Raw genomic sequence first — 27,188 nt, 5'->3', positions numbered from 1 at the left:
AACTGGTTAAGATGCGATGCATACAAGAGCACTGTGAATTTATGAAGTGAATAAAATATATTCATATTAATATATGGACCTTTAAATAAAACCAGGGAAATGATAGTGTAAACTCTCATTATTAAAATTACCGACATGTAATATAAACTGTGCAATGGAGGTTGCTGAAGACAAATTGCCAGGTGGCTCTGATATATCGAATGGCTTGCAATGAAACGGCTGCAAATACGAATTGGGAATTGACTCAGTCCATCATCCCTCTGAGATTAATAAAATAAGTAAAACTTTGTGAGGAAATCAACAATGAATGTCTAATGTATCGACTCGCCTCTACCATAGGAATATGGAATACCCATCACTGGCTCAAGGCTGTAAACAGAATACAAGCATTGTCTCAATGCTCACATGAGCAATTAATCACTTTGAAAGGCAAACTACACGGCACGTATTTTAGTGTTGGGCCCCAGAAGGCCACTGATTCTATATACGGATATTACTGATGTCTACTAACGCAGTGACTAACCACCCACACAAACCCCACAGCCTGTGCAGTGTCTACCTTAGCCAACACGGCTTGTGCTGCGGAAAATTGGTAAGGTGTACCTCGGAGTATGTAGTTCTGGTAGTTCTGGTCAGCATCATCGCCCACACGGATGAGGCACGTTAACCCCTCTGCATTGACAAACTCGTGAACCAGGTCCTTGTCATCCTGACACGCACACACACACAGGCAAGGAGGAGAGGTGACGGGGAAGGGACATGTCAACACTGAAAGACACGGGTGAGCATTTCAATGCAGCATTCTAAGAACATTTTATTGACTTAAGAAGTCACTCCTTTATGAAGCTAGTACATGTGTGTGTGTTTGAAACTAAACGGTGAAGTTAACTTTTTTTATTTTATCAGGTAAGGCCCACTGAGCTATATAGCTTTTAATCAGAAGTGACCTGGCCACAAATGATAGCTCAACGAAGTGGCTTATCACGTGGAAATGTATAGCAGCCAAATACTCTAAGCGCATGTTTCTAAATGTTGAGGGAAAAACCGGAGGACCCGAAGAAAAATCCACGTGACCACGGGGAGAATATGCACACTCCAAATATACAGGCGTCAGTGTCGTGATCGGACCCACGACCTCCTGCATACCAGGCAAGATAGTTAACATCTCTCCACCGTGATGCCTCTTTTGTTAGAGTGTAGAGGGAGCGGTAGTGTAGTGGTTATGGCAAGGCGCTACAAACCCGGCCACCCAAATTTGATTCCCACTCATAAACCAACATCAGAGTTAAATATTTGGACTTGTCCTGGGCTTTGCGTAGGTTGACTCAACATTAAATGAGTACCTGGGGAGACAAAGGTGGCCAGGTATGGTGCTGGCCACCCACCCCCTCATGTGCTGTGCCCGCCTAAATAGGTGCTCTGAAACAGCACTTTGCCCAAACAGACTGTGTAGACTACATGGGGGATCTTTGTCTTGTGTGTTTGCAGCTTCAGAAGCTCACACCAAAAAGTATGTTGTAATTAATGGGATACCACGTTCATGGATTTATCATATTTACACGTTCAAGTAGTGTTCAAAAGCTATGGCTAAAATGCCGACACTGCATAAAACAAATTGCTTTTGGAGGTCACGGCATGGCCTGCGATATGAGATTTCAGCTGTGCATGCCAAGCCAGCGATTTATAAATCAGTAGGGCATTTTTTTTATGTCCTGTCTTTTTTCTGCACACGACAACCCTCATATTTTTCTTGTTTTTTATTTCTTAAAATATAAATAAAACATTTCCTTGTACAGGAGCATGTGTCATCATCCTGAAAAGCTGATAATCTATCACTCTTGAGGGTTTTCTTAGTGGGTGGCTAAGCATAACACTGTACGAACAATCCCCGTTTCACTCCCACATTTTCACTCCCACATTTCGGCGATCACGTGCTGACTCACGCACATGTCATCTACGGGCTGAGGCTGCCAATCCATAGGACACGTCCGATGTATCCGTGTGAATTATCTTCATAAAAAAAATGATAAGCAGTTCAAGATAGAGTGCTTATCTGCTGTGTGTCATTCAGAATAATACACTGTTGTTCTACTGGGGTCAATGGGGGACACTGAAATGTCATAATGTATGGGTTTATACAATAAGAGATTTTAAAAATATAATTACGTGCAGCCCTTTGTCAATCCACTGATGGATGAAAGCCATCACATACCACGTTGTTTCATGGGAGTAGTTTGACCATACTTCACCGTTGATGTAAACTATGGACAGGAATGAAACTCAGGTAGCCGGATTCCTAGTGCAATTCTCTAGCTAATACACCGTCGCTCTACCCACAGGTATATGCAGTACAATTTAAATCTTAAAAAAAAATTTGATCTAAGAGTATAGACATAGACTACGAATATTCAAACATGCCCAGCTGTATAAGTAAATGCTGATAATATGTCTACAATTATGTTGGCATCTGCGTACTCGCAGATACAAAACAATGTATTTTGCCAGTATTTCCAAGCTCTGTTGAGCAGCTGGTGACCCATCTACTCCCCCAAAACAAATTGTTCCTCTCACAATGCCATAAACTCTTCAGATGAAGTGTCATTGTGCAATGTTTCCCCTATTAACTTGTCTCGTACACACATATATATATAAATCTCAGGTAAGGGAAGGGAGCAATGAATTTGTGAGCGAAGTTTCGTGTCTTGGGGATGAGATCACCACCTCCTGAGCTGTCGCCAAAGGTTATCCCTCAACCCTGCAATGATGATATCACTCTGGCACCTTGATTCCCTTACAAACTAGTGCGGTGATCTTTAATCCACCCACCATAGACCTCGCCCCTTATCCATTTCACATGTCTTCTACCTTTGAGCGAGACCTTAATTACAGGAGGATTTATTTTACTCTTGGCACTACACCATTTCTGCAAACACAGGCTGACCGTCGCTCCTAGAGGAAAACAATATTGATAAAGTGGGCCATCGCGTTCATGTTATTTTATTTTTGGTTTTGTTTGTTTACATTATCCGCCCGCCCCTCTCCCCTTCTTCCCTTTGCTCCTCCCTCTCCTGAAAATCTGGTGCTCCTGATCGTTGTCCTCTAACGGTGGTAGGAGGGTTCTTGGAAAGGAAATAAAAGGGAGGAATATTTGTTTTCTGCTGCAGCTCGTGTGTAAATAATAACGGGAGAAATCTCCCGCGGAAGCTAAACAACGTTCTCGTGAATGTGAAGCACTGGCAAAGAGGGTGACGATGTTTTCCGAGAGATACACAAACCTCTGGGTGCAAAGTTCGTGTGGATTGAGATTTATTTCTGAGTTTGTTGAAATGTCCAACTGTGAGCGCGTGAGCCGCTGTACAGCATTCTTTAAAAAATACGTTGATGCACACTGGTTGACCCATCCTCTTTCCAATTCTAAAGATTCTCTCGCACATTATTTGCACAAGTGGGACACTGAGTGCTCGTGTCACGGCTGAATTTACTACCCGGTATGAGCCACACGGAATAGAAACAAAAGCGAGCCTTCTTCTTACTCTGTCAGCAATATATCCTGAGCGGCTACATTTAGCTCTTCTTTGCAAATTTATTTAATAATGAAACGATGAATAATAATAATCGTAATCTGTTTCAGAGGCATTCAAAGAAAACAACGTGGTATATTTACATATATTTGAGCTGTGCAAAAAGTTTTCATCGCCGTGCAATTTATCTTTTAAAGGAGCCATTGGTATTTATTTTCGTTGTGCAAAAATATAATTATTGGACGTAAACTTTCCCTTGTCCTCCGTTGAACCCTACAAACAAGCCATGGCAGGTCCTTCAATTTGTGCTTGATGGCTTCCTCTGCCTGGCTAAGGGCATTCGAGTGGATTTCTGAGGCAGTTCCTTTTTTAAAGCGGGGGCGGCAGACGAACAAAAAAACTTTGTAAACAATATGATCGGAGACCAAAAATATGCTCTATTATTTCCGGAGTTGTGATGGGCCCTCGCGATTTTGATTCTCTCCGTATCTGTACATCACACAGAGTGCAGTGGGGCAGGTGCCATGGGTCGTTTGCTGCCAGGCAGTCAGAAGGAAGAGATCTTGTTACACCCCTCAAAGATTCCTAAAGTTAAGGACCTATCCTGCCACTGTAAAACAAAAAAAACTGTTACTCCACATACCAGTAAGAGGCTGGAGGATTGACAGGATGACTCGTGAGTAGCTCCTGATGAACATTTAGTCGTTTCCTCTCCACCTTTTAGTTTAACAGGTTCTTCTAATTATTCCGTCTACTTATTTCAGTTTTCTTTTAAGCTCATGTTTTTGCACATTCCTTGCACCTCCCCTTTCTGTTATTTTACTTGTACTTCACCCGTTTTATCTACACATCGTAACTTTTTCTCCTTCGTTGAAATTTCCGTACAACAATCTTGTTTACAGCTCCTTTCTCAGCCACTCCTTTGCCTCTCCTGAGCAAAAAAAAAACCTAGATTTGAAGCTTTCGTGACTGCAAGGATTCATACTCTTGGTTCTTTCGGTACAGGCACGTAGGTAAAAAAATGAAATTAATAAAATAATAAAATCACGACGTTTCGGAGGCAACACAAGTCTCCGTCATCAGGTGGGACCGTCACAGCCAGATTTGCTGCATCAAGTCTGGCTGTGATGGTCCCACCTGATGACGGAGACTTGCGTTGCCTCCGAAACGTCGTGATTTTCTTATTTTATTAATTTCATTTTTTACCTACGTGACTTTACGGAAAGAACTAAGAGTATATAAAAAACCTCCCTCTATCCCCACTCCCACCCGCCTCCCTGGCTACCACCAACCAATTTCTCTCTTCCAATTGCCACGTCGACGTGCCCCATCCTTCGCTCTTACCATCTCCGCTCTTCGCGAGCGGAAGTGTGGCACACTCAGGGGCATTTGCTTTCACAAGCCCCGCCGAGCTGGCAGCCGGAGACACATCAATCCATCAGCACTCAGTGCCGTGGGGGCGGCAGGGAGAAGTCTCTCTGGCAACTAACCTCATCTCCACCCCCCACCCCCTCAACCCCTGCCCCCACCGCTTACTTCTGCTAGAAAAAAGCAAACCATCGAGAGGGCCGCCTCGTGATTGGCACATCTCTCTGCTCTGTTTCCAGTCAGCCCCCGCACCCGGACCCCCAACCCGCAGCGCTGCCCTCTACGCATCCCACCCAGCGGCTTCTCCGACTCCGCCGCTTTCCCCGCCGACGCCAGTGACTCTGCAAAGAGGCTCAAGGTCAGCAGCAGGAGCGGTGGCGATGTCCGTAGTTTCAGCCAAGCGAAATCATTGACGTTGCCAGATTAGCACGGTTGGCTACGTTACTGCGCGAAAGAAGTTTAACATACATACACCGTATTCTTTGGGTCTTTCGGTAAAGTCATGTAGATAGGTAAAAAAATAAAAAACTACGACGTTTCGATCGCAACACAAGCGACCGTCATCAGGTCGCTTGTGTTGCGATCGAAACGTCGTTTTTTTAACCAATCATTGTGACTTTACTGAAAGACGCAAACAATATTAATTCCTGTAGTCACAAAAGCTTCAAGTCAAGATACATACACCACGTCTTGCTCGAATGAGTATTGAGACAGTGCTCATCTTCTATTTAAAGCAATGTGCCAGTGGTGCAGATCCCACATTTTCATTATGGGGGTGAGTCTATTCATTGGACGACCAATGATGGACTTACTCACAAAGTGGTACTTATTATATCGCCCCTGCGGGGATGATGGGCTGAGTCAACCGCCAGCCAGGAATTTGAACTTTCAACCTTCTCCTTGCGAGCTGCGAGCTCGACCGCTGTGCTACCACCCGGTGTCACACCATACTGGTAATGCCGCATCGCGATGGCAAATTGTTAGCTACCTCGCCTGGTATACAGGAAGTCGTGGGTTCAATCTCAACCCTGACGCCTGTATATTTGGAGTTTGCACGTTCTCCCTGTGGTCGCGTGGATCTTTCCTCGGGTCCTCCGGTTTTTCTCTCCACATTTAGAAACATATGCTTAGAGTATTTGGCTGCACTACGTTTCCACATGATGATAAGCCACTTTGTTGAGCTATCATTTGTGGCCAGGTCACTTCGGAAAAATGAGCTATATAGCTCATTGTGCCTTACGTGGTAAATACATATTTTTTAAAATAGTTTTTAGCTCATAGCATCATTACAAATACAATTTTGTAATTTGAAATGTAAGCAAGTGAAGGATAGTGGCATTTCAGCTTAAACTTTACCGGTAATCAATGCTAGAAATGTAAATGGATTTAAGTCTGTTACGTCAGAAGCCCTTTGACTCACCTGGAAAATTTGCTTTAAGGAGAAAAGGGCTCTCCTGAGTTCCCGGCCTGTAGAATTGTTCAGCTTTTCTGCAGGACACAAAGCGACAACACAACAAGCCATTAACACATTCCTGCAGAGGGAGTTGGTAGGAACGTTGGGTTGCTCGGTCAATGGCCAGGGTCAACGGCTTCGTGGTGTATTCCGCAAATATGGCCGACTGTGAGGGTGGGCACAAGCCGGCGTGAGTAGGTTAAACGTTGAGTTTTATAAGGGCACCACGGGGTGACCAGCCTCTCCCCACCCAGCCCCACCCCTCCCACGCCCCATCCAGCCCCACCCTCCCCACCCAAACCCTCCCTACCCTCCCCACCCAGCCCCTCCCCACCCTCCCCTCTCCACCCAGCCCCACCCCTCCCATTTTTGGATGCACGACGGACGGACACAATAATCCCCTGTGGGCTGGTGGAACCAGGTGGTTCCTACCAGTATAACTTGATGGATGATTGAATGATATTGTGTGCATAAAGAATTAGCGTGCAATGTAATTACAATTCTGAAAAGGAGACGTTCAGCGTATGGTCATCCGGTAGTACTGTTGTTACAATAAATGGACGCTTCTTGGAATGACTTCCTCCCCATCGTATTTTAAATAGCATGGCATCTGCGGTTCGTTTTGTGTGTTTTTGTATGTGCAATGCAGTACAAGGCTTATGTAATAATAATTACAAGTGACAATTTACGGCCCTTTGCCAATCCACTGCTGTGCTGCTCATGGTGGGGGGGGGCTTTGTGTTTAGTTTGTTGTCCTTCCCCCCCACCGCACCTCTGATTAGCACGGTTGGCTACGTACGGTGCGAAAGAAGTTCAACACACATACATACATACAGTGCCGGATTATCCTAGTAGCAAAAGTAGCATATGCAACAGGCCCCGCACCTTCAAGGGCCCCGCGCTAAATGCTTTCAAGCTATCAATTCCGGTTCAGTGATTCTGCACTTGCTCTATTACTAGAGTACGATACTGCCTTCAACTTTTATGAACGACTGGGTGTTTAAGGTTAGCGATTTGCCGTATTATCTGGCTGTATAGCAAATAAAAAAATACAATTACTTTATTATGCGAGTTAAAAAGTTTGTGTCTTAATATTTAACGCGTTTTCATTTATTTAGGGCCTCCTTTATAACATATGCTACAGGCCCTGCACTAGCTTAATCCGGCACTGCATACATACATGCCTAACCAGGCTGTTCAGTGCAGGTCGGTGGAAAAGGGTGGCCCAAGATTGGTTCAGATACTACTCAATGTTGGCCAGGGAAGGGCATTGAACTTGGAGCCGCCAGATTCATAGCAGCAACGAGCCAAGCACTTCTCCACCACTCCACTCCCAAGCACAAGATTTACTGCCTTCATGATGATGTTGGTTTTTCCCCCCCCTCCGACAATGAAAGAGTGGCTGCGACGAGACAAATGAATGTTTGTGTTAGCGTCTCCACCTCTCGCATCAAGCGCTCATCAACTGTGAGGCTTTTATCTCCAGACAGCCTCCTCGCCCGGCTACGTGTATCTGATCGCATCTTTTCTTCGCACGGGGAAATTTCGCACGCGCGAGACAAACCAACCGGGCGTTGCTCATTTGACAACAACTCGGGCTGAACGATTAATCGATTTCAAATCGAAATCGCGAATTTTAAACAATGCGATTAAGCAAATCGCAAAGGCTGCGATTTTTTTGAGATTTTAAAAGTCCTATTACTTTATTATTGGAATTGTTTTATTTTTTATAATTATAACTTTTTTTCTTTAACTTAACAATTGTTCTCTGTTTGATTGTTTTGATTTCAATTAAAACATTTTAATAAATACATGTTGGAAGCAATTAATATCTTTTAAGTTCTCATCCTTGCATTATAATATATAGAGCAGTTCATAATTTGATGGTATCATGTGGTAATGCTCCATCACATGTTTTAAATCTATTACACAGTGAATATCGAACTGAAGCTTCGCAATATCGGTCAGAAACATCGCAATTTGATATTTTCCCAAAATCGTTCAGCCCTCACCACAACACAGTCGAATTGCGTTGGGTCACGGCGTGGAAGAGGAGTGAGGGAGGGAGGTGGTGGTGGTAGTTCGAGTGAGGAAACAAATCGCTCAATTTACGATCTGATGTCGCCAGTGGGTTTTTTTTCTCCCCTTCGTGTCACGGTGACACGACGCGGCCTTTCGAGCTCGCAATTCGCCGCGGGCTCTCGGCCACAGTGCGGCCGAAGCTGCCGATCCACGCGCGGCCTCGATCGGCACGAGATCAAAAGCTTGGGTCGCGAACGCTCGAAGTGACAAAAGCCAAGCGAGATGTTGCTCACCGCTCGCCGCCGCTGCTGTGCTCAAAAGCAACATCAGCCTTTAAGAAAACATAACCCCTAAGTGCATTTAAGGAGGAATAAAGGTGGGGGGGGGGGGCGGGAAACAACGAAGGCTCTATGTGTTAAGCTGTATGAGGCTATTTGTACAGAAAATTCCCAATTGCTCCGTGGCCCAGTACCTCTTGTTTTGAAGAATGTGGGTGTTGGCGTGGCTGGAATACTTTTCTGTGGCGGCAAGGCCACCACCTGACTTAGTTTTCAATTAAGTTGCATTTTTCCCATTCCGCCCGTCAGAGAATCCTTTTTTGCCAGCGCAGTAATTGCTGCCGAAAGCCAAAGGATAGGATCACCAAATAATGCGGCAAAAGTCTGCGCATTTTTCTTCTGATTAATTCCAATCACGGGCTGATTACAGCAAATCAAGTATCAAGTATAACCAAGAAGCGCCCTGAGAAGCCGTTTGATTTCTTGGCTTCTTACAAACTAAAAGCAAAAGACCCTTATACTTTCCAGGTCATTGAAACTTTCCTGAGAAACATTACTATTATTACCTAATTGCACACACCACTAACAGAATGTTTCCCTGAAACAATGTGTCCGCTAAGATGAGAGGGGTTCAAAGAATGCTCTAAGGCAAGAGTATAAATAAACTCTGGCAAGAATGGCTTTCATTTAAGACAATTATACACTTTTGGATCAGTGTTTGAGGTTCATTTTCACAAACGTAGCTTTTATGCCTTAAGAAATGTACACATCTGTTTCCGTGCAATATCCTGCATTAGACATCAGCACGTTATTATACAAACTATATATGTGTGTACTCTATTTTATATATATATAAATGTTTTGAGTTTCTTTTTAAAAATTCCTGCTTTTTTATCAGCATGCATCATGAGATTATATTCTATTCTTGCACGTGGCTATATGTTCAGAAGCTAAACGCCAATGTTGAGGAATGCTAGCCAAGAGAGAACTTCAAGACAGAGTTTTTGTAGTTGTGCTACTCCTCTCTTGAAGGAGTGCAAGACAATGCATGTATTATTAGAGCAGGTTTCTTTGCATGCTTTGCCACAAGTACGTGTGGTTAATGCAGAATTGACGCCTTGCACAAGGTATCTATTTGGTGTTTGGACATCTTAACACCTCCTGTTTTATTGCCATGATGAAGGGTAAAACTTATTTTTCATCATTTTTTAACACCGGCCAGAAAGGCCCCACAGACACAGTGGTTTACTGTTGGCGAAATATTATGAGATGAAGAAACCATCTCGCAGAAGTGAATGTGCTCCCTGGGTCAGAGAATAACTGGATGGTTTATTTCACAAGACTTCTGGAATATCCTGAATGTGCGATTTTAATTGCTTACACATTAAGTGGCGCACTCTGTCGCTTACTCTGACGTGAGATCGTCACGTGACGGTCAATCCGCTATGAAGAAAAAAATGCTTCTCACAACTGGAATTCAGACAAATTAAAATGTAAAACCAATTGTCATTTATTTTCATCCAATCTATGGTCACCAGGCTGAGACCATCAACGCACTACACCCAAGACCTCAGTGTAATCGTGGGTGGCCACCCAAATTCGACCCGAAATCTCAGCGATAGCTGCTCAGCACTTTGACCTCCTTGGTCTGGTGCACTGATCTTTTTTTTTTCAGAGTTCAGCAAAATGCAACCACTCATTTTATGCAGTTCTGTGTGGTCCACCATTGCATGTTTCTTTGCTCGTTTTCACAATCTCCACCTGATGTAATACTGAACTTGCAGATCACTTTAGCTCTCTGTGTTTAGGTCTAAACTGCACTGCATGTATCTACGTTCAACTTCCTTTGCACCGTACGTAGCCAATCGTGCTGTTCTGTCGTCAATTATTAAGCCAGGTCGCTCTTGCAAAAGATACTCACATTTTCAATGAAATCTCCGAGAGTAAAATATAGTCAGTATTTATGATCGTCGATACATTGTCCGAGGCCCTCCAAGGTAATTTCCCCTGTGAATATGAATCATTCTCAGTTCCACTGTAGGGATACTGCCATGGTGTGTGTGATGGTTAGCACAATGGACTTGTAATCCCAGTGTAGGAGATGAAAGAAAGAATGGGCAAGTTTCTTAAATCTCCCCGCCTCTGTTTACCCAGCATTAAAACAGGGTTAGTCATTTGGCAGGAATTGTGTGGTAGAGTAGAGTGTCGGTCCTCCCTCCTCTTAGAAAATGTCTGGCTCTCTAAAGCTTCCTCGAGTGGAGGCCCTTCCCGCAGCAAAGGCATCAGCAAGCAATTTCAAGGCTGCACCTTTAACTTTTACCACCATAAAAGACTTCAATTTGAGGTCAACTGCATTCATTTCACCGTGTTCAATTTGAACCGACTGTAACGGGCACAGACGGTGTTAACACTGCCAGAGGTAACACTTGAGCTATCCCCAGTGAGCCAGAGAAAAACACTTGTTGAAAAAAAAATATTGAGTTGACACACTTTACTGCCTTGTAACAACACGTGGTGCATTATTACACATTTGCCATGAAGGTACCCAAATAGCACTAAAACATTTGGCTGTATTAATTCCTGCACGTATGCACATGCAACTTTTTTTCATAATCCATGTCTTTGTGTAGTATTGTGCCTTGCCATGCCACGAATACTTTCTCCAGAATTTTTGAATTTAAACAAACTGCAAATCAACCTAAAATACAAAACAGCTTCTTGGGTTTTTCTTTTTTTAGCCGCATAAAAAATAAGCATTCACTTGCATGGAACCTTTCCTTCCAAACAAAACTTCAGCATTTAAATAATCCCCATGAAAGTCTACAGGTGCCTCAGATTCATGTGGAATTCTTTAAAGGTTTTGCTTTAGGGTGGTATTAGCGAATTTTCTCGCACATATTAACCCGTAGCAATTTTCATGTATTTTTAAAACCGGTGAAAATGTTAATATTTTAATCCACTTAAGAGACGTGTTAGATAACTATGAACTTTGTTGTTCACATTAAGAGCACTTCCAATTTGAGCATGAACCAAGTATGCATTGAAACTATACAGATATATGGAAGTTGTTGTTAATAACATATCTAACACTGATGGATGTATTGATCATGAGATATACCTGACATGCCTCATAGGATCCAATGAGCATTTTGCAAATCACATAACGTTCGGTGGGATTGTTTCGTGATCGATTTATTGCAAAAACAAACAAGACTCTTTCACAAGACTTTAGAATTGTCTCTTATTTCTATTGGCCGCAACTTATTAACACAGAATGTTCTCATTTGTGTTGCAGTTCATGAACAGTGGAGATGATCGTGCAACCGTCTCTCTTTGCTCCCTATCAACAAACACAACATGTTGACACCGATACGCGACAAGCGGCCGATTAAACTTAGATGAGCCGCTCAGACACACACACGCGCACACGCACGCACAGCTCAAATTGGAAATGATGCTCAATCCACGCAGAGGCGTCAGCATAAAATGATGCCCAGACGCCCAATCCTGCCAAAGCCGGCGATGGTTCGAGACAATTCCCATCCTGAATTCTTTTCAACTCCTTGCCAAAACACAGGCGAAGGGTTTTTTTTTTCCTGTTCCTTTTCATAAAAAAAGAGGATCATTGGCATCCAAGGAAATGTTTCCTTTCCAACATTTTTTTCTAATTGAAGCACTCTACACGTCTGCACGCTTTGTGCTACCTAAACTCGACTACTTTTTATTTTACCAGGTAAGGCCCACTACTGAGCTCATAGCTCTTTTGCAGAAGTGACCTGGCCACAAATGATAGCTCAACAAAGTGGCTTATCATGTGGAAATGTATAGCAGCCACATACTCTAAACGAATGTTGACTCTAAATGGGGAGGGAAAAACCGGAGGACCTGGAAAAATACACACGACCACGGGAGGAAGAGAAAGAGAACATGCAAACTCCAAATATACAGCAGCAGGCGTCAGGGTCGGGATCGAACCTACGACCTCCTGCATACCTTGCGAGGGAGTCAACATCTCGCCTAGCGCAGCACCCCACCAGCGCAGAGCGAATCGCTTTGCAGGAGCGCTCCGTGGCTGCTGCAGCGCCGTGCGGCCATCGCGGCACGTCTCACAGAACTCGCGCGATTGGGGGGGCAGCACCAACGCGGAGATGCGGCGGTGATCGCGCGGCGCGCCAGCAAGATTGACTACAGCCACACGAGCATGGGAAGGAGGCGAGTAGGAAGAATCAGCTCCCTAAAATGGGAAAAGATTCGCGAAGCGGTGGACGGAGAGTATAGTTCATGGGCCGTCAACCAAAATAACAAGAAGAGCCACTTGATGTTCGAATTCCGTAAAAAAAACTCAACATTTCAAGAGCCGCCAATGCATGTGAATACGAGTCGGCGGTCCTCAATGAACAACAACGTCACGAAATCAGTTGTTAAAGAGCCGCATGCGGCTCCGGAGCCGCAGTTTGCCGACCCTTGGCATAGCTAATGGTTCAATCACAGGGTTTTCGTCTTGGGTGCTTTTAAATCGATGTACAAAATCGTCACTGCATTGAGGATTGTGCAAATGCCCCGTCATCTTTGCTCGTGCTGTGCCCGAGTACAGGTCGAAGTGCGGCCCTTCAATTGTTTGCCTGCGACATTGCTGGCGGAAGAGTCTCCGCTCGCAGGAGCTCTCGAGAGCCCCTCTGTGTGGCATAGTTGGCCTACTCCTCCAAGCTGCCAACAGTCTAGGAAGCGGTGGGAGTAGCCACGCTTAATACTACCACCATACACGACTCGCCAATCGACTAACTGCGTGCCATGCATTCATTGTGGGGAAGGCTCTCAGACAGGAACAATCACTGTCCAGTTGTCGTTTTGTTATCTCGGCAACTACGGCGTTGAGTTCTCTTGTGGTGCACAATGTAAAATCACGTCTCCATACCCTGCTCTCTTGGTGGCGCGGCCCAATACTTCCTATTAACTTGGCAGCGGCATCGTAAACGGGTTTATTGCACTCTGGTATTAGAGTTGTGTTATTCGCGCCATGCTCATCAATGTACGACGAAGTATGAGCTTGCCCTTGACGGACATGCCAATCGGTGCGATGACACCAAGGTGTGAAAATAAACACTGCTGAAGAATTACACAATTAAAGCAACTGCATTATCACTTACTTTTTTCTTCTCTCGAAATACAGCGGCCTTATTGAGTTAGTTGCACATGGTACATCTGTCGTCAGGCCTGAACACGCTTCACAATTTCGAACCCCTCTGCCCTGCATGTCTTTTGCAGAAAGCGATAAAATACCTGACAAGAATATCGACGGCTACACGAGCACCGGATTTGCAACCCAGAAGTCGCCAGTTTGGTCTCTCAACACGGCGATTGAAAGAAATTTACGGGTTTCTTAAATCCTCCCGTCTCTCTCGACAAAGCAATAAAGATGGGTCTTCACCACAGTTTAGTCAATCGACCTGTCGTGCATGATATGGGGAAATGTGGGGGTTACTCCTGCTATTTACAAGATGTCTCGCCAGCGTGAGAGAGTAGGTCGAATGCTCTCTGGAGGCGCTCCATACAGCTCCTCAGGGTCACTGATGCTGACAAAAATTGAAGTGCCTACACTGAACCGCACCCAGCACATCTGTAGCAAGGCCATGCACACACTCCGATGGGAAAATGGAATAATTACAGGGAAATTTATTGTACACACAAAGGCCACGACACCAGCAATTTTCAATTATGTTATGGAGCCTTGAATGTGCCCGAGCCAGAAGACAGGATGTTCCATCAATCAAGGATGGTATGCTTAATTGACTGTGTTTCCACAGCACATTATCTGGACGGCCGAGGTAACTGCCTGAAAGGGTCACAAAAATAGAGGGCTCCACAGTTTCAGGCAATCACGATAAACCTCTCGGTGACCCAGCTAAGAGCCCGCGTCCATCACCGTACAAATGGCGAACTAAAGAGATGCCTCGGTAAGCATCCTGGTGCATAAAACTGGCATCTAGATTGTTTGTGCATAGTATTTATTGGAATGCGATGACCCTCGATTATTGAACAATATCTCTTCAGAAGTATTAAAGGGAGCACATGAAAGAATTCAAGAAACTAGTGCATGGTTTTATAGGAGCAGATGTGAACTAGGGGCATAAATGGAACGGAATAGAAGAATTAAAAAAAGTAGAAAAACTAAAAATAGCCGGATTAACGGCAAAACGTCGACATTGAAGCCACATGTGTAGGGCTGAGAACGCATTCTTGCTCTTATATCTTTAGTCGGCTATCATATAACCGGCGACAGGGATGAGCCAGATGAACAGCGGCATTCTCGACTGTTTATCCAACCGTGCCTTTTAATTCTCTCGATTCATATATAAATATGGGGATGTCTGTTTCGCATGAAACGGGATGAAGAAGAAGAAAAAAAAAGCGCGCGACCACCTCCAGCGTGGCCAGACGCTCGGAACACACGTGTTCCCCCGGCAGACTCCCAGATGCAAGCCCCCCACCGCAGCCTGGCACCAACCCCACACAGAAATCGCCACCGTACGCTCAGCGGCGCAACACAGCCCCCGCAGTCCCGAGCGAAGAGTTCGGTGATGCACCGAAGGCTGTAACAAACAAATGCCTCTCTCGCAAAGACCGCATACTTAACTCCTTTCCTGGCCACCCGCACTGAGACTTGACTGTATTTACATTTTTTTGCCCCACTGTTTGTGACATGAAACAGCTGCGTGGAAATGGAGCGCTACGCACGCCGGCACACGCAGGTCTCCGCCGACGACGGAGAGCCACGGCAGCGCAGACCTGGAGATGGAGGTTTTCGTCCGAATCCGACCGCACTCAACTTGTGCACATTTTTTTCCAAAATAACAAAACCCCCGGCAGCACGTAAATAAATGCAGCGGCGCGTTATTTATTTATTTCACAATTACAGCTTTTCCGCGTTTTTTTTATTTTGAAATGGCAATTTTTTTTTGTTTTGGGCAGCCATTTATTTTTTTATTTACATTAAAAAAAATCGACAAAAAAATCCCTGACCTCTCCATAATTCCCATGCGTGCTGCGAAGCTTAAAACTGGGCTAAGAAGAGCACAAGTCTGTGTATGGACAATACGTCTTTATGCGTGGCCCTAAGGAAACAACAACTCACACAAAGGCTGGACTGTGGGAAGAATACTGTGGGCAAGTCCACGGCTTGGCAGTGAGTGTACGCACGCCCTCCATGGACGCCGCTCTTTCTTATTTTTGTTCCGCTTTTATTTTTTCTCAAAAGGTAGAAACCATTGCCGCCGAGGGGCCGTGCTTGACCCACGACCGTGGCACGGATGCGACGCGGACAATCGCCCTGGTGTTTAATCGCAGATTCTAAATGTCGTTCGCGTTCTGCAGTTAAAGGTTAAAGCGATGCGGCACAAAGGCTCGCTGACGCTCGTTTATTTATATCGGGGCCTTCTCGTTAAATTAACGGGCACTGTTGGCGCCGCAAGGTAGTGCACTGTGTAGGGATTGGCACCACTAGGTAGTGCACTGTGTAGGGATTGGCACCACTAGGTAGTGCACTGTGTAGGGACTGGCACCGCTAGGTAGTCCACTGTGTAGGGACTGGCATCACTAGGTAGTGCACTGTGTAGGGACTGGCATCACTAGGTAGTGCACTGTGTAGGGACTGGCACCACTAGGTAGTGCACTGTGTAGGGACTGGCACCACTAGGTAGTGCACTGTGTAGAGACTGGCACCACTAGGTAGTGCACTGTGTAGGGACTGGCATCACTAGGTAGTGCACTGTGTAGGGACTGGCATCACTAGGTAGTGCACTGTGTAGGGATTGGCACCACTAGGTAGTGCACTGTGTAGGGATTGGCACCACTAGGTAGTGCACTGTGTAGGGATTGGCACCACTAGGTAGTGCACTGTGTAGGGACTGGCACCACTAGGTAGTGCACTGTGTAGGGACTGGCACCACTAGGTAGTGCACTGTGTAGGGATTGGCACCGCTAGGTAGTGCACTGTGTAGGGACTGGCACCACTAGGTAGTGCACTGTGTAGGGACTGGCACCACTAGGTAGTGCACTGTGTAGGGACTGGCACCACTAGGTAGTGCACTGTGTAGGGACTGGCACCACTAGGTAGTGCACTGTGTAGGGACTGGCACCACTAGGTAGTGCACTGTGTAGGGACTGGCACCACTAGGTAGTGCACTGTGTAGGGACTGGCACCACTAGGTAGTGCACTGTGTAGAGACTGGCACCACTAGGTAGTGCACTGTGTAGGGACTGGCATCACTAGGTAGTGCACTGTGTAGGGACTGGCATCACTAGGTAGTGCACTGTGTAGGGATTGGCACCACTAGGTAGTGCACTGTGTAGGGATTGGCACCACTAGGTAGTGCACTGTGTAGGGATTGGCACCACTAGGTAGTGCACTGTGTAGGGACTGGCACCGCTAGGTAGTCCACTGTGTAGGGACTGGCATCACTAGGTAGTGCACTGTGTAGGGACTGGCATCACTAGGTAGTGCACTGTGTAGGGACTGGCACCACTAGGTAGTGCACTGTGTAGGGACTGGCACCACTAGGTAGTGCACTGTGTAGAGACTGGCACCACTAGGTAGTGCACTGTGTAGGGACTGGCATCACTAGGTAGTGCACTGTGTAGGGACTGGCATCACTAGGTAGTGCACTGTGTAGTGATTGGCACCACTAGGTAGTGCACTGTGTAGGGATTGGCACCACTAGGTAGTGCACTGTGTAGGGATTGGCACCACTAGGTAGTGCACTGTGTAGGGACTGGCACCACTAGGTAGTGCACTGTGTAGGGACTGGCACCACTAGGTAGTGCACTGTGTAGGGATTGGCACCGCTAGGTAGTGCACTGTGTAGGGACTGGCACCACTAGGTAGTGCACTGTGTAGGGACTGGCACCACTAGGTAGTGCACTGTGTAGGGACTGGCACCACTAGGTAGTGCACTGTGTAGGGACTGGCACCACTAGGTAGTGCACTGTGTAGGGACTGGCACCACTAGGTAGTGCACTGTGTAGGGACTGGCACCACTAGGTAGTGCACTGTGTAGGGACTGGCACCACTAGGTAGTGCACTGTGTAGAGACTGGCACCACTAGGTAGTGCACTGTGTAGGGACTGGCATCACTAGGTAGTGCACTGTGTAGGGACTGGCATCACTAGGTAGTGCACTGTGTAGGGATTGGCACCACTAGGTAGTGCACTGTGTAGGGATTGGCACCACTAGGTAGTGCACTGTGTAGGGATTGGCACCACTAGGTAGTGCACTGTGTAGGGACTGGCACCACTAGGTAGTGCACTGTGTAGGGACTGGCACCACTAGGTAGTGCACTGTGTAGGGATTGGCACCGCTAGGTAGTGCACTGTGTAGGGACTGGCACCACTAGGTAGTGCACTGTGTAGGGACTGGCACCACTAGGTAGTGCACTGTGTAGGGACTGGCACCACTAGGTAGTGCACTGTGTAGGGACTGGCACCACTAGGTAGTGCACTGTGTAGGGACTGGCACCACTAGGTAGTGCACTGTGTAGGGACTGGCACCACTAGGTAGTGCACTGTGTAGGGACTGGCACCACTAGGTAGTGCACTGTGTAGGGACTGGCACCACTAGGTAGTGCACTGTGTAGGGATTGGCACCGCTAGGTAGTGCACTGTGTAGGGACTGGCACCACTAGGTAGTGCACTGTGTAGGGACTGGCACCACTAGGTAGTGCACTGTGTAGGGACTGGCACCACTAGGTAGTGCACTGTGTAGGGACTGGCACCACTAGGTAGTGCACTGTGTAGGGACTGGCACCACTAGGTAGTGCACTGTGTAGGGACTGGCACCACTAGGTAGTGCACTGTGTAGGGAACGGCGGCGCTGCGTAAGTCCAGGATGCACGCGTCTTCAGAACGCAGACACCTTCGAAGCAACACATCGTAATCAGGGGGCTCATCTTGGATTACAAATGCTTTTGCAGCAAAGTAGCGCACGGGGTGTGTGTGTGTGGGGGGGGGTCTCGTTGGTGACTCATTCTTCGCTCCTGTCTCCTCGTGCCGACAAGCCCGGTCTAGCTGCGAGAGGAATCCTGCCCTCAGCATACCACCAGCTCTGTCTTGCTCCCTTCAACTGCCTCAGCACCCCACCACCCCACGCCCCCCCCCTTGCCTCCACTCAGTAAAATGATTTTTTTGCTCAACGTAAATTACTGTCGCTTAATGGTCCACCTCCAATATCCCCCCAACACCCCCCAACTCCCATACCGCCCCCTCCTCCACCCCCTGCCAAGCCCTGTATAGCGTAGCGACATGGTTGGGTTGGCTGTGCACAGAGGGATGTTAATCTGTGGAATCCCCTGTTAAATACATTCGGGGGGCAGGTTCCTTGGGCTGTACCTTGATCTGTTTGTTAGCACTCTCCATCTGCATCAAAGAGCAGCTCTGTGAAGGGAGGTGGCGAGGGACTGTCGAGTGAAGGAGCAACACGAAGACACTTTGTAGCTTGAAACTCGGGTTTCACGAGGCCGGATTTCAGGCCACAGTGTGGGCACAGCAGGACAACTTGTGGCGCCATTCCATCCGATCAGAAATGAGGCATTTTATGTTGTTAATGTCCCCGGAGGATCGCAGTGAGTGAAGGGTAACAACAGCTTGGGGCGTTTGAAGAATTTCCTTGAAATTCGGCGGTTATTTACACCTTTTTTTTCACAGGGTAAATAAAAGAGCACACTTTCTTTTCTTCGAGAGACGAAGGCTAAAGTAGAAATTTTAATTAAAATCATCGCAAGGCGCCTTTGAAGAAGGCACGCGATTGTGACCGCCTCTGGAAGGGTAGTAACTTGAGAACGCTTTTTATATTTTGTTGTTAAATCAGTTGCTGGCATTCACCGACTCCATGAACGTTTCTGGGTTACGTCGTCGAAAATGTGAATTGATTTTGATTCACGAAACTGGATTGAAACCAAATGAGTTTCCTGTTCTCCGGGAAATAAGTTTCTAGCCAATAATCGTTAAATGTGGCCGGAATTTCCACACTTAACCACACTCGCCAGCACGCGGATTCAGTGCAATGGTGCCGTGGATGATGGTTCTATTGAAGGATATGTTAGACGCTGTCTTCCAATGTAGCCAAACAGCAATGTTTTATTTTCCAAGTGAAGTTGGAATATGCCAAACAAAACTGGTAGGCCTTCTTCAGTAAGTGTGTCTTGCTGTGGTTATCCCCACCTGATGACGGACACTTGTGTTGCGCCCGAAACGTTGTGATTTAATTTATTCATTTTATTTTTTACTTACGTGACTTTACCAAAAGAACCAAAGAGTATGGATCATTGCAGTCACGAATACTTCAGATTTATATTGGTATACAGTTCTTTGTTAAACATAGCAGCAGCACCAACAACAAATGCAATCAAACCCTCAAAATCTGCCCTACATAACTGTGTCGTCATAAATTATGTGTTATTTTTCTTGCTTGGTTATTTTAGTACATTTTATAGGGTCTCTTTAAATTACTCAGAGGTCCTATATAATGTTTTAAACAGGATGTTCTCCGTAGAATGTATTTTAAGAACAGCTGAATTCTTTTCACAAAAACATTTCAAACTTGCTCTGCGTTTAATTTGGTTCATCATATTCATCCAGAGTTGTTTTTGTACTTTTGCTTCACATCAAAATGGTGTGTGAGCATACGACAGCAAGACAACTTCGTTGCTGTTCCAGTTTTAATTCGGGGTTTAACGACGCATCTATTCATAAAGTAACAGCTTATGAAACCGGAATCAAATTGCACATGTAAGAATGTTTGTTTGTTTTTAATTGTGCATATTGTATCGACATCATAAATGTGTCCAAGAGAGTAACAACCGTCGTGGAGATAGAGAAATCACATCGCTCCATGTTCACTTTCTTTCACCAGGTGAGAACTAAAGAGATTGGGATGAGTCTCATTTGCAAAGAGTGACCCGGGGAAGGAGTCTGCCAGTAGGGAGCAATGATTGCTGCTGCGTGTGCATAGCCCTAATGGAGTCATCTGTGGGTAATTGCCGTATTGCAGGAGAAGGATGGTAGCAGCCTTGGGCCTCAGGGAAGGTGACGGGCATGGAGAGGCCTTCATCCAGCAGTGGGTAGGCAATGGATGATAACGATGACAACTGGAGGCTGCCACATTCACAGCAATATATAAAAAACTAAAATATAAACATTTCTTATTTAATTGCATTGCGACTGAATCCATACAATGGCTTGAACTGCAAGCCGAGGAAGCTATTACAAACCCAGTTTTAAGAGGTCTTTCTAAAATAATATAATAAATACATATTATTTACAACCCTCCCCACACCGCATCGGTCACGGGGTTTCTTTGAAAATACTTCAACCACACTGGTCAATACACGGGTCGATGCAGAGGGGACGGGCTCAGGACCAGTTGACATTTCACTCGCCACTAATAGCCATGTGGTGGACTCAATCTCAAGTCTCCGGGTGCATAGCAGAGTAAACAACCCCACCGTGCCACCTCTCGCGTATTAAATTATTTAAAACAGAACATTTGAGCAAACCAAAACCCGTGGTTTTTCACTCAAACGAGCGTGGAGTTGCCTTCAACGCCGATTTACAGCCCTAAGCCAGTGGTGGAAATTCCACAATCCGATGGCATTGGACAACCACTGTCGACCACCCCAAAAAGTTGTACTCTTTTTAGCCATCTCAGATGGCTCAAAGGTCAAGGTGGATGCCCTAAGCATAGAGCACCATCCACACCCCGTTAAGTTCGTAATTATTTTCTCAGAATACCGTGGTTCAAGACCAATATCTCACACTTATATTGTGGGTCACTCAAGAGATAACATACAACAAGTACTATACTCTTTGGTTCTTTCGGTAAAGTTCCACCTGATGATGGACGCTTGTGTTGCGCCCGAAACGTCGTGATTTATTTTATTTTATACCTACGTGACTTTACCGAAAGAACCAAAGAGTATGGATTCCTGCAGTCACGAAAGCTTCAAATCAACAGGTACTATATTACACTAAATAATTGTCTTGTAGGACAAACTGTGAGCCTGCCAATTAAATCCAGAGGTCACCTCTTGGCACAGCAGTTGAAGCAATCGGCCAGTTTCTTAAACCCCCTCCCCCACCACCCCTGCTTCTGATCCACCTAGGCGTGTAGATGGACACACCACAGGTCGCCACAATCAGCAGGTCCACTCTTGTGGGGTAGCGTGCGGGTACTCTCACCTCTTCCAAGGCATCTGGCCGGCATGGAAAAAATCGGCCAAAGTACTCACTGGAGGGAGCTTTCTCGAGCTCCCATTAGTTGAAGGCCCCTTCCACCAGCAGTAGCGTGAGCGATCAATAGCAAGGGCTGTACTCAGTCACGTAGAAGGGAAATAATAAAATAATAAAAATAACAGACATGGTCTTCACCTGAGGACGGCTGCTTGCGTTGTGGCCGAAACGTCGTGAGAATTATTTCATTATGTTTTATTTTTATTATTTTATTATTTCCCTTCTACGTGACTTTACCGAAAGAACCAAGAAGATGAATCCCTGCAGTCACGAAAGCTTTAAATCGAAATTTAAGGGCTGTACTATTACCCTACAGATAACCAATACAATAGTGTGCAATCTATACAGCCTATAGAATAAATTAGGCGTACCTTTGTACAACGGAAGCAAATAGGGCTCGTCTCAATTTAAGTAAATGGATACTGAAAAGACAGCTCAATTGGTATGTATACATTCCTTATCAGCATGAGCTTTTGCTAAAAGTATGCGACGTCAAAGGCTTAATGCGTTTATTTATATATTATCCGTATGTGGCTGTAAATAAATAACTAAATACATGTCCATATACAACCTTGAATCTTCAGTCGGTTGTGCAGAATTCCTCCCTGATTGATTCGCATTGCGCCGCACTGGTACAGAGCAACGCGTCCTTTAGAGCACGTGCTTGAAATCACGCAGTCCTCCGAGGCCACCACGATCCATATTTCTCCGTCCATCATCTTAATCCTTTCGAACGGAAATGGCGTGATGAACTCCGTTTACGAATCCGTTGGCCAATGAGGACAACCTTAATAACACTGGTCAACACACTTTTTTTTCTAGCATAAGGTATTCCAACGGTTTTAAGGTAAATTTGGGGTGCCGATTCCAAATCTGGCATCAGTTTTTTGTCTATCCCATCAGGTTTTTGAGATATCAAATATTGCATTTTCAATAAAAACTGCAGAAGAAAAATATAAAATAAATGTGGATATCTACATAAAATGATATTATAAACACACTATCCTAAAAATACTGCACCATATTTTAACACTAAAGCAGTCACTGACTCGCAACAACTTGCAATCATAAGTGACAGAGTTAATTTCCGGTAAAATCAATGAAAATGGGGTATGCCGATCGCATAAAAATGAATGTGATAGAGCAAATCTGAGATCAGATTTGGGATCAGCACCCTGAAATGAGTCTAAAACAGCTGCAAAAGTCCAGGCCAGAAAAAAATGTTATTTTTTTGTTGCGACTGATATGAACGCACGCTGCAACACGTGGGACCACCTGCAGCAGTCTTTATGATCGAGTGTCAAGTTCTAAAAAAAGGGACGGGATTATTTTCAAAAGGGCATATACAACACGAGCACAGCCTTCTATTAATAACACAGCTCCCTGTGAGCCATCGTGAAATGTACACAATGCACGCTCGGTGTAAATTAAGGTAATCAGACGAGACTAAATAAAGTCTCAATAAAGACCCAAGAGCCCACGCGGGTGTATTGTTTTGTTTGCAAACGTAAACTACTTCAAAGCGTCTAAACCTGTTTTTTTTTTAAACAGCTGGATCCATTGCATATAAAATTCACGGCCAGCAAAGCAAGATGACAATTTGCTTGTCCAAGGTGTGACTTTCAAAAGAAACCTCAAAGTATTCATGTCCGTGTAAACACATCATTTTTTTTTCATTTAAAAAAAAAGAAGGGGCAAGGAAGGGGGTGGGGGGGAGGGAATAAAAAAAATCTTTTGATCTGCGAGATTCGCGCTGACCGCTCTCGGGTCATGCAGATTGGCGGCGCGAGTTCATTTGTAACTCGAGAAAATCCATTGGACACGGCCTTTTAACGGCCTGCAAGGGGCGTTCCCCGTGTCAGGCGCGTTGGCGCGATGCTCCCCTAAACGTTTACAAGCGGTGGGGGACGCGGCGGCGTTTTTCACGCTGCTGTGACCGTGACCAAGCCCCAATAATGTCCCTGTGCCACCATCGTCAAAAGAGGAACGCGTCGGAAGATTCCGGCGCGAAAGCTCATTGTCCTGCCAGCATTGAAACATTCCTGGGTTGGCCTAATCCATAATGGTATTGATATTATTGCCAGGCCATGGCAGAGATTATTGCCAGGCCATGGTAGGGCTATGGGCCACTTGGCTTGAATTCTAGTCCCCGATATGGTGAAATCAGCCCAGCAAACTATTGTTGGCCCTATGGATTGAATGGTTCCTTCCATAGTGTAGAATTACCACAATCTGCTCAGTATTTCCAACACTCTTGCTATGTTTTTAGTAGAGTGACACTTTGAGTTCATTGTTACTTGGTTTTCAGCAGAGGAAGTGGAGTGAGGTGAACTGCACAATCACCCAAACGGAGTTCGGTTCCTCGGCAGGTTGAGCATATAAACCGGTCCTGGCTCCAACCCATGGTGAATATTGTGGGGAAGTATAGTTAACAACCACAAAGACTATATGGTGTGTGGGAGAGGTATTTATCCAGCATTGGATTAACAATGGGCTGCTGCAGATTATTATTGTTGACTATCTAATAATTATATGAAGCGTCAAGAGTTTTAAAAAAGTAAACTGCGAAGAGCATACGTAAACGCCCCTATGGTTTTATTGTTCTATAGGTTTAGAATTTTAAAATCACCAGTATGAGTATGTTGCTATGACATTCATATAAAACACATTCTTGCACCATTTAAAGAAACATAATCTGCCCGTAAAAGAAACATGGACCGATTTCATAAATACAACGGCAAGCAGTCCATCCTTATTCCACTATTGGCTTTGTAAAAGCACGCGCAGATGCTTCACTTTACTCATTCAAGACGAAACTTGAAAAAAACAGATATATAAATAGGTGCACAAATAACCGAAGCATTGCATTGGCAATTCGTGCACTGATGCATCTGATTTAAGGATGAAATGTTATGTCCCGGCGAAATGAATGTGGGAAAAAAAAACTGTAATATGCTAATGAGCGATCTCTTAGGAGTGCCTTAATTCCCAGGATTCAGTGGCATCAGACACCACTAAGGCTGGCTCCTTGCTTCGCCTAGCAACATCACAGCGCGGCGCAGAAAAGGCAAGACAAGAGGTTTACCACCACCACCCACTACCCCCCATACCCCCCACTCCCAAATCTGATCACCTACTTGTGCTTCCCAAAGTGGAAACAGACCTAGGATTGAAACGGCGAAATTGTCCCGAGCTTCACAAGCTTCAAGCCGCCGTCGCAAAACTCGACGACTTTTACATCGAGGCACCGTGAAACAATATACGAGTGAGCCCGAGTTACAAGGCTAACGTCACGAAGCTGACGTGTTTATTATCAACCTCCATTGTGGTCTTTTTCGACCGTCACGATTTGTGTTTGTTAACTTTGCCCGGCGCATGGGAGGATCCCATGCTCGATGACAGGGAAGTAATCCAGCACTTGGAGACTGCTCGGTTCAAGCGCTGCTGTAAACAGATAAACAATGAACTCTGCAACCTTTAAGCCTGCGAGGTTTTTCACTTTCACAGCTTCAGAGGCTCAAATAACAAAAAAACTCAACACATCTGTCGATAACTCTGCCCGAGAGAGGATGAACTAAACACAGAGACAGCACAGACGGACAGAGCTGATGCATTAATGCTTTCATCCCTTTGTCGAAAACCATTAGCAAAAATAATTTATCATTGAATCGAATCGTGATTCTCGAATAGTGATAAGTCATCAAATCGCAATATCAGTAAATCATTAGAAGTACTGTCAGGCACTAACATTCAAAATGTTAGTGCCTGTCAGTACAAAAAAGAAAATGAACAATATCATCACTGATTCAGCTTCATTAATTGAACAGACCAAACGGTTTTCTTTAATACCTTCTGCTGCTAGACCACCCAGATTATATGGCTTACCAAAAACCGTAAAGAAGGTACACCCCTTCGTCCCATCGTCTCCACCATTGGCTCACCCACCTACAAACTGCCCGATATCTGTCTGAGACCTTGCATCCATTCACTGGTAAGACCACCTCTTCTGTATTTAACTCAGCTCACCTGGTATCCTCAATTAAATACATCTCACTATCTTCAGGTGACTTGCTTGTCAGTTTCGATGTAGTTTCTTTGTTCACCAAAGTTCCTGTACCCGACACCATTGCAATCATTGAAGATTTTGTCCAACAAAGATTGAATGCTGATGTACCGGCCCTGGTGCGACACTGCCTCAACAATACATACTTCACCTGGAATGGAACATTCTACAAACAAACTGAAGGCACCCCAATGGGTTCTCCCTTATCTCCGGTTGTAGCTAATATTTTCACGTGGAAATTTGAGGACGCCATCCAGGCATCCACTCTACACCCGTCCTTGTGGAAGAGGTACCTAGATGACACGTTTGTCATCTGGCCACATGGCCGACCGGCTCTAAACCAATTCCTCAACCACATCAATTCCATACACAAAGCCATCAAATTAACCGTGTAGGTAGAAAAGGATGGCATGCTACCTTTCTTGGATGTCCTTATCAAAAAGAGACCAGATGGCTCAATGAGCCATTCTGTCTACAGGAAAGTAACCCATACTGACGCCAACCTAAAACCTGATTCCCACCACCATCCATCCCAGAAGAATTCCCTCATCAAAACGCTACACCATAGAGCTCAATGTATCTCCGACCATGAACACCTAACCAATGAACTCAAACACGTACACCAAGCTCTCAAGGCGAATAGATATTCTGACTACACAATCCGAAAAGCCATCTCCCCAACCAGTGATGGCTTTGAGGAAGGAGCCATCTGAGGATCCAATCAAAACCATCACCCTGCCATACACAGCAGGGGTAACCAAAAATATTTCCAAAATCATGAACAAATGCAAGAACCAGAACCGATTTAACACAGTACATAAAATTCGCGATCTGATCCCATCTGTGAAAGTCAAGATTCCTGACATGTAATATCCCGGCGTCTACAAACTAAGTTGTATAGGCGGCAGCAGTTACATTGGGGAAACTAAGCGACACGTCTCGGACCGTGTCCATGAACATAAGGCAGATTTGAAACACGGCAGGACCAATACTTCTGCAGTGGCTGATCATTGTTTTAATGGTGCTGGCTCACACGAAATTGATTTCTCTAAGACGATGCTACTTTGCAAGCCTACTGGCAATCAACAAAGATTCGTTCATGAAGCCATCCATATATACAGACACAGAGACAAATTCAACCGAGAGGAAGGTTATAGACTCAGCAATCATTGGGAATATGTCATCAACCACTTTGGGTCATGACT

General features: G+C 45.3%; 1 protein-coding gene and 1 long non-coding RNA gene across 5 annotated transcripts in view; one reads left to right on the top strand and one right to left on the bottom strand.

Moving 5' to 3' along the window:
* LOC144936903 (uncharacterized) overlaps positions 1 to 5,157 on the top strand; it is a 47,175-nt gene extending 42,018 nt beyond the window's left edge. The window contains exons 2-3 of the long non-coding RNA XR_013637509.1: positions 731 to 781; positions 5,129 to 5,157. This is a non-coding gene — a long non-coding RNA (uncharacterized LOC144936903). The remainder of the gene's footprint in view (positions 1 to 730; positions 782 to 5,128) is intronic.
* The window catches only part of FHOD3 (formin homology 2 domain containing 3), a 171,561-nt gene that overhangs the window by 78,566 nt on the left and 65,807 nt on the right, over positions 1 to 27,188 (bottom strand). For all 4 annotated transcript variants that reach the window (XM_078864109.1, XM_078864110.1, XM_078864111.1 and 1 more), the window contains 2 exons: positions 6,310 to 6,377; positions 604 to 709 (listed from right to left, as the gene is read on the bottom strand). In XM_078864109.1, coding sequence (XP_078720235.1) covers positions 604 to 709; positions 6,310 to 6,377 — 174 coding nt within the window. The remainder of the gene's footprint in view (positions 1 to 603; positions 710 to 6,309; positions 6,378 to 27,188) is intronic.

This window comes from Lampetra fluviatilis, chromosome 17 (assembly GCF_964198595.1).
Source record: "Lampetra fluviatilis chromosome 17, kcLamFluv1.1, whole genome shotgun sequence".
Taxonomy (NCBI): Eukaryota; Metazoa; Chordata; class Hyperoartia; order Petromyzontiformes; family Petromyzontidae; genus Lampetra; species Lampetra fluviatilis.
This window is presented reverse-complemented; position numbering and strand designations above follow the sequence as displayed.